The sequence below is a fragment of the Chrysochloris asiatica genome, unplaced genomic scaffold (genome assembly GCF_000296735.1).
Source record: "Chrysochloris asiatica unplaced genomic scaffold, ChrAsi1.0 scaffold00047, whole genome shotgun sequence".
Classification (NCBI taxonomy): Eukaryota; Metazoa; Chordata; class Mammalia; order Afrosoricida; family Chrysochloridae; genus Chrysochloris; species Chrysochloris asiatica.
Window position 1 is genome coordinate 18,675,824 of NW_006408565.1, and position 8,443 is coordinate 18,684,266.

At 38.0% G+C, this 8,443-nt stretch overlaps 1 protein-coding gene across 2 annotated transcripts in view; it reads left to right on the forward strand.

Annotated features, from left to right (window-relative positions):
• HP1BP3 (heterochromatin protein 1, binding protein 3) overlaps nucleotides 1-8,443 on the forward strand; it is a 53,561-nt gene that overhangs the window by 42,283 nt on the left and 2,835 nt on the right. For both annotated transcript variants that reach the window (XM_006862349.1, XM_006862348.1), the window contains 2 exons: nucleotides 1,685-1,844; nucleotides 7,032-7,143. In XM_006862349.1, the coding sequence (XP_006862411.1) occupies nucleotides 1,685-1,844; nucleotides 7,032-7,143 (272 nt within the window). The remainder of the gene's footprint in view (nucleotides 1-1,684; nucleotides 1,845-7,031; nucleotides 7,144-8,443) is intronic.

Sequence of the window (8,443 nt, forward strand, 5' to 3'; positions counted from 1 at the left end):
CAAACTTGGTCTCTCATACTTAGGACATAATGTCAGGAGAGACCAGTCGCTGGAGAAGTATCTCATGTTTGGTAAGGTGGAGGGTCAGAGAAAAAGAGGAAGCCCCCCAACAAGATTTGGCCAAGTGGCAACATCGATGGACTCAAGCGTGGCAACGGTAGTGAGATTGGCCCAGGATTGGGCAGTGTTTCATTCTGCTGTGCATAAGGTCGCTATGGGTTGGTACCGACTCAATGGCACCTAATAACAAAACAACAACATATTATAGTTGATTTTGTGATGGTTTCTTAAAAGTTAGTTGCTCTGTAGAGTGTAAAGAGCCTTTATCATTTTCAGTGTTTTGGTTTTGGGTGTTTTTGTACTCTTCTACCTTAAAGTCTGTTGATCCGTCTTACCTTACATGTTTTGTAACAATGCAGTGGTCAGGTGGAAAATTGTGGCTCACTGAAGTTTTACAGATCTTCCAAAAGTTAGTACATTTCATCTTACAATAACAAAAATTACATTTGTTAGCATCAACCACTGATATCATAACATTTTTAAGCATTGTGAAGTTTTCAAACTCACAGTGGTGGTTACATGTGTATCACAAGCTTTCTCTTGAAAGCATGAATGTTATTGGCAACACACACTGTTGGCTTTCTTGAAATGGCATGTTTGCGTGATTCATTTTTAAGAAAATGTGTCTTAGATTCCTAAGTCTGAATGACCTTAGTTTCTCAGTTCTTTCAAGCACAAAGCATGTTCTGTGAAAAATGCAGCTAGTTCAGCTCACCATCTAAACATTCGCACACATGCTTACCTTGAGGCAACTCTCATGCTGCTGTGTGCAACAGATGTGCTTTCTGTGCTTGTCTCATGTCATTCCATAGTGTGTTTAAATGTGTAATAAAATAATTTTTACTACTTTATCAAGGACATTTCTAAGTGAAAGTGGTTTTTATTTGTTTTAATAAGTATATATCACTGAAGAGTATAGCAATCACTGGGACATTTTTGTGCCATCACCTTGCTGTGTGCTAAGGCTGCAGCAGTTTGACCCATCATAGCTTTTGCACCATCACTACAAATGGCAGCACAGTGAAAAAGGCAAATTGCATGTTGGTATTATTATTAATGAACATCAAAATAGTTTTGATCTTGCATAGTTTCCTAAATTATATTGGGAATTCCATGCGGGTTTTTTATCACACTTTGAGAAATACTGTTACATATGTGGTTTCTGTCTGACCTTTGTTTTCTAGCCTTTCTTCCTTAAACTGGGCTATAGCATTTTCTTTTGTGTGATATCTTAAATATTACCACTTTTTCTTTGCTGTTATTCTTGCAGTATTTGTAATTAGTTTATTTTTCACATTCAGAAAAAAGACGCATTCTCAAACATATCTCTGGTATCGGGAGCTTCACAGGCTAACCTGCTTATTAGAGTAGATCTTAGCTATTGCTGTTTTAGTTTGGATGGATGGGTAGAGGGAAGAAAAAATATCCTGAGGAGGGTTGAGACTCCTGAGTTAGATTGAATACCTGATCAATTGGAAGAGAACGTCCCTAACCTGACAATTTATTGTAAAACATATCTGTGCTAATGCAGGAACTCCGACCCACCTGGTGCAGAGGAGTCTTGTCTTGACCTGCTTTGGGAGAGTGTTGTCTTGATGCTTTTCTCTTCCTCCTTGGAAAACAGCTGAAGAAATTAGGGGAGAAACCCCTGCTTGGTGGAAGCCTGATGGAATATGCAATCTTGTCTGCCATTGCTGCCATGAATGAGCCGAAGACCTGCTCGACCACTGCTTTGAAGAAGTATGTCCTGGAGCACCACCCAGGGACCAATTCTAACTATCAAAGTAAGACTCAGGATTGTGTGCATTTAACTGGAGTAAGGGAGATTTTCTTGTGAAAAAACAAAACTAGAGATCAAGAGAGCATACTATTATTGTCAAAAGCGGTAACTACTGACTGAAAATGAAAACCGAGAAGGAATTGCTTTGCAGATTTATCATTTACAAAATGGCAAACAATGATAATCAAGGTTTATCTTTAAATACGTGTCTTCTGCAGATCAGAAGTTGAGGGTGCTTAGCTAGGACAATTATTGTGTTAATTAAGTAAATCTCTTAAATTCAAAACATACTCAATTCAAAACTTACTCAAATACGAGTATCTTATTCATGTAAGTGATATCAAAGCATCTAATTTCACCTTGAAATCAAGCCAGTGTTTTAGAATATGTACTACTTAAGTTATTTTTTACTGACTTAAGCCCTACTAAGTACTTGTATATTTACCCTATGAGGAGATGATTTGGGATAACTTAGTCTTAGCAAAATTATCACATAAAATGGTGAGATTGTGTAACTTTTCAGTGAGTTGCTAGAGTAACTACAGTGCTAGACGACAAAGAGTAATGGACTTAAGTGCAAAATACAAATCATCATGAAAAAGATTATTTTGATGTATCAATTTGACATACATACAGTATGTGTCCTTTAACATTGTGAATGAATGCTTTCTGATTGCTTTTTCATGTACTTTGAAAAGTGCTGTGGATTATTGTTTTTCTTCAAATTGTACTTAAGATATGTTGTTAAATGCCATTCAGTTGGTTCTAACTTGCCCTGAGGATTTCCAGGGAATACCTTGTGGGTTTGAAGGGCTGACCTTGTGTTTAGTAGTACAGTGCTTATGCTGTAGCACACCAGGATTTCACTGAAGAGATATACTATGCTTAATTATACATATGGATCCTTATAGTCTATTTAAGATTTTTTTTCTGTTGGCTGTTTTAAAATAAGCCAGTTTTTGGTTGTTAACTTTGATTAGACCACTTTTATTTTGGACACAAGCCACCACTTTTTTTTTTCAGTTTGTTATACTGTGGTAGCTTGTGAGTTGCTGTGGTTCTGGAAGCTGTGTGCCACGTGTATTTTAAATACCAGCAGGGTTACCCCAGTGGACAGGTTTCAAATAAGCTCTCAAGCGAAGACAGACTAGGAAGGAGGAGAGAAGAACTATTTCTGAATATTTAGTCACTGAAAACTCAATGAATAGCAGAGGATTATTGAAGGATTCTCTGGGCAAATTATTGAATGATTAAGAAAGTATCAAAAGAAGATGGAGGGAATATGCAGAGTCTCACTGTACTAAAAGGAAATGGTTGATGCTTAACCGTTTCAAGAGGCAGCATAATATGATCAAGAGCCAGTGATACTGAAGGAGAAAGTCCAAGGTGTATTGAAGTAATTGTCAAGGAACAAGACACCAGGAATTGATGCAGTGAGAATTGAAATCTTTCAAGAAAGTGAGATATAGTGCCGGAAAATGAACCCCTCAGGTTGGAAGGCACTCAAAATGCGACTGGGGAGGAGCTGCCTCCTCAAAGTAGAGTTGACCGTGATGACATGAATGGAGTAAAGCCTGTGGGGGACCTTCATTTGCTGATGGGGCACAACTCAAAATGAAGAGAAACAGCTGCAAACATCCATTAATAATTGGAACATGCAATGTACAATGTATGAATCTAAGAAAACTGGAAGTTGTCAAAAATGAAATTGAATGCATTAACATCATATCTTAGACATTGGTGAGCTGAACTGGACTGGTATTGGCCGTTTTGAATCTGGCAGCCACATGGTTTACTATGCCAGGAATGACAAATTAATGAGGAATGGTGTTAGATTCACTGTCAGAAAGAACATATCCAGATCAGTCTGTAATAGGATAATATTCATACACCTACAGGGAAGACCAGTTAATTCAACTATTATTCAAATTTATGCACCAACCGTTAAAGCCAGTGAGGATGAAATAGAATTCTACCAACTTCTTCAATCTGAAATTGATCAAACATGCAATCAAGATGCATTTATTGATCATTACTGGTAATAGGAATGCAAAAGTTGGAAACAAAAGAGGAAGGATCAGTAGTTGGGAAATATGGCCTTGGTGATAGAAATGATGCTGGAGATCGCATGATAGAATTCTGCAAAACCAGATACCTTCTATAGACAACATAAGAGACGATTATACACGTGGACATCACCAGATGGAATACACAGAAATCAAATTGACTGCATCTGTGGAAAGAGGGGATAGAAACAGCCAAAATAAGGCCAGGGACAGACTGTGGAACAGACCATGAATTACTCATATGCAAGTTCAAGCTGAAGCTTAAGAAAATGAAATGTACATGAGAGCCAAAATATGATATTGAATATATCTCACTTGAATTTAGAAATCATCTGAAGGAAAGATTTGATATATTAAACATTAAAGACCAAAGACCAGAAGAGTTGTGGGATGACATCAAGAACATCATACAGGAAGAGAGCAAAAAGTCATTACGAAGACAAGAAAGAAGGAAAAGAGCAAAATGGGTAATCTAAGAGACGCTGAAACTTGTGCTCCAGCGTATAAATGCTAGAGGAAAAGGAAGAAATGAGGAGGTACAAGAGCTGAACAGTTTCAAGGATCAGCTCGAAAAGACAAAGTCAAATATTATAACGAAATGTACAAAGATCTGGAGTCAGAAAATCAAAAGGAAAGAGCACGCTCAGCATTTCTCAAGCTGGAAGAAGTAAAAAATTCAAGCCTCGACTTTTCGTTATTGAAGGATTCTCTGGGCAAATTATTGAATGATTAAGAAAGCATCAAAAGAAGATGGAGGGAATATGCAGAGTACTAAAAGGAAATGGTTGATGCTTAACCATTTCAAGAGGCAGCATAATATGATCAAGAGCCAGTGATACTGAAGGAGAAAGTCCAAGGTGTATTGAAGTAATTGTCAAGGAACAAGACACCAGGAATTGATGCAGTGAGAATTGAAATCTTTCAAGAAAGTGAGGTGGCACTCGAGGTACTCATCTTTTGCAACAAATTTGGAAAATAAAAATAAATTTGGAAGACAACTGTTTGGCCAACTGATTGGAAGAGATCCGTATTTCTGCTGATTCCAAAGCAAGGTGATCCAGTGGAATGCGGAAATCATCAAACAGTATCTTGGATATCCCATTCAAGCAAAGTTTTACTCAAGGTAATAACAGAAACAGCTATGTGTATACAATAACAGAGAACTTCCAGAGGTTCAAGCCAGATTCACAAGAGGACGTGGAACAAGAGATATTCATTGCTGATGTCTGATGGATCTTGGCTGAAAGCAGAGAATACCAGTAAGATGTTTATCTGTGCTTTATTGACTACACAAAGGCTTTCGATTGTGTGGATCATGACAAGGTATGGACAACATTGCAAAGTATCAGTATTCCGGAACACTTAATTGTGCTTATGAGGAAGCTCTACATGGACCAAGAGGCAGTTGTTGGAACAGAACTTGGGAACACTGAACGTTTTAAAATTAAGAAAGGTGTGCAACGGGATTGTATTTTTTCACCATACTTATTCAACTTGTATGCTGAGCAAATAATCCAGAAAGCTGGGTTCTATGAAGAAAAATGTAGCATCAGGATTGGAGGAAGAATCATTAACAACCTGCAATATGCAGATGATAGAACCTTGCTTGCTGAAAGTGAAGAGGACTTAATAAAATACTGATTAAGATAAAAAACCATAGCCTTTGGTATGGATTGCATCTCAATGTGAAGAAAACAAAAATCTTCACCACTGGACCAATAAACAACATTCTTATCAGTGGAGAAAAGATTGGAGTTGTCAAGGACTTCATTCTTCTTGGATCAACTATCAACACTCATGGAAGCAGCAGTCAAGAAGTCAAACGACATATTGTATTAGACAAATCTGCTGCACAGGACCTTTTATAAAGTGTTGAAGAGCAAAGATGTCAGCTTGAGGACTAAGGTGCGCCTGACCTTAAGTCATGGTTTTTTCAGTAACCTCGTATGCATATCAAAGCTGGACAGTGAATAACAAGACTGTAGAAGAATTGATTCTTTTGAGTTATTGTGTTGGAGGAGAATATTGAAAGTGCCATGGGCTGCCAAAAGAACAGCAGATCTGTGTTGGAAGAAGTACAGCCAGAGTGCTTCGTGGAGGCCAGGATGGCCAAACTTGGTCTCGCATACTTAGGACATATTGTCAGGAGGGACCAGTCGCTAGAGAAGGATACCATGTTTGGTAAGATCAACGAGATAGATTTGCAAAGTAGCAGCATCAATAAGCTCATGCATGACAACAATTGTGAGGTTGCCCCAGGACTGGGCAGTGTTTTGTTCTGTGGTGCATAGGGTCGCTATGAGTCAGTACCGACTCGATGGCACATGACAACAATAATATTTTGGACACTAAATTACCATAAAGTATATTTCTGATATATCTTTGTATGAAAAATGAGAATTGGTGATATCTTGAGGAGCCACGTACAGTTTTGCAGCAGTGTGCTGATTAATAATGAAGAATTGGTTCTATTCCTCTATTTATATATTTTCCTAATTGATTACAGGCCCTCAATAGATGTTTGAATGAATAGAAATAATATGATATGAAATCTAGTCTTAGAGTTACTTTTCACCATTTAATCACTTTGAACTCCCATTTCCTCTTCTGTAAAATGAGAGAATTTGATTCCATATTCTCTTAAGTTTCTTCTTCTGATTTTGTCAAATGGTGTGGCACTGTAGAATAAATATTGGACTGCTAACCACAAGGTCAGCAGGTCAAACCCACCAGCTGATCCTTGGAAAACCCTATACAGGGTCGCTATACGTCAGCATGGACTCAACAGCGTATAATAACAGCAAGCGTTCAGTAAGAAATTAATGCATTTTTCGACAATTCATTTAGCACATGTCAGTTACTGTATATGATGAGGACTCCAGTGTGGCGCTGTGGGTTAATTCTCTAGACTAAAAAGTCAGTTTGAACCACAAGGTCAGTGGTTCAAGCTCATTCGTACACCCGATACAGGGTTGCTATTGGTCGGAACCAATTTGATGGCACTTAACAACAACGTATATTATAAGAGAGTAAAGGTTTATTACTGGACATCTGATTATAGCTGAAAGAATTATCAGTCTGAAATGCTAGTCAAACTTTTGACCTTTTCGGAAATTTTCATTCAGTGCATCTGCTGAAGAAGACCTTGCAGAAATGTGAAAAGAATGGATGGATAGAACAGATCTCTGGTAAAGGATTCAGTGGCACCTTCCAGCTCTGTTTTCCTTATTACCCCAGGTAATTCCATAATGATAAATATTAGTTATTGTAAATTTGAAATCTGATTCTCGGTTAAAGACTTAATGTAACTTATTTTTACTCTTATTACCGCTACATTGAAGTGGATATATTTTAAAATAGTGACTGCAGCATTGTTGTTTTAGAGCAAAAATTTTCTTGTAAAAACAGGAGTTAGGGCGATCTTGTTAGAATTTGTTATGAGCCAACAGTTCCTGGAAGCAAGCAATGAGTACTTTTGGATCCTTGTCAGTCATTTTGATGTTCATTTCCTCTTCAAGCATAAATGAAAATCGCAGGAAAATTATGACAGGATTGCATCTACATTTAAATAAGGAGAGCATTGACTGTTTCTAAGACTTCTGATTCTTTCTTTATACTATAGAGATAGGAACATTTATGTAAAGTATCCTTTCTCAACTGTACCATGTTCATTCACTCATTCATTGAACCAGAACTCTAGTAAGCTACCCTCTACCACTGAGTGGATTTTAACATAAATATACTAGAGCTTTATTGTTTGTTTATTATATTGTTCTTTATGCACTAATATAAATTTGGTTGGATGCATACTTTGTTGTTAAGGGCTGTCGAGTTGGTTCCAATGTATAGCTACCCTGTATATGGTTTCCTGGAGTCCTGGTGTGGCCTTGTCGGTTAATTCGCCAGACTGCAAAGCTGTTTGAACTGCACAGTCGGCGGTTTAAGCTCACCAGCTGCTCCTCGGAAACCCTGTAGAGTCGCTATGGTTGGAATCAGCTCAATGGCACTTAACAACAACAACATAGGGTTTCCTTAGAGCAATTGATGGCATTTGAACTGCCAACCTTGCCATTCAAATACTAGGGGGTTTCAAATCGTTTGTGGAAACATCCTATTATTCTTCAAATAGGTGTTCCACAAAATTTTTGAAACCCACTTGTATGTGAATTTTCAAGCATTGATTAATAGTTAATTGGTAAGTACTTTTTAATAGAAGAATTGAAATTGAGCCCTAGTTAGCATAGTGTCGGGCTGCTAACCACAAGGTTAGCAGTTTAAATGCACCAGCTGCTTCATGGGACAAAGATGAGGCTTTCTCCTCCTGTAAGGATTTACAGCCTCAGAATCCCCTGTACAGGGTCACTGTGAGTCAGAACTGACTTCACCACCACCACCACCACCACCACCACCACTACCGAGAAAGGGGCTCCTTCTCTTTTTGAGATTCATCCCCTGTAGTCCTTTTAGAGTTTTTGCCACCATTGTTGTTGTTGTCAGGTACCATCGAGTCAGAACCAACTCATAGTGACTCCATGTA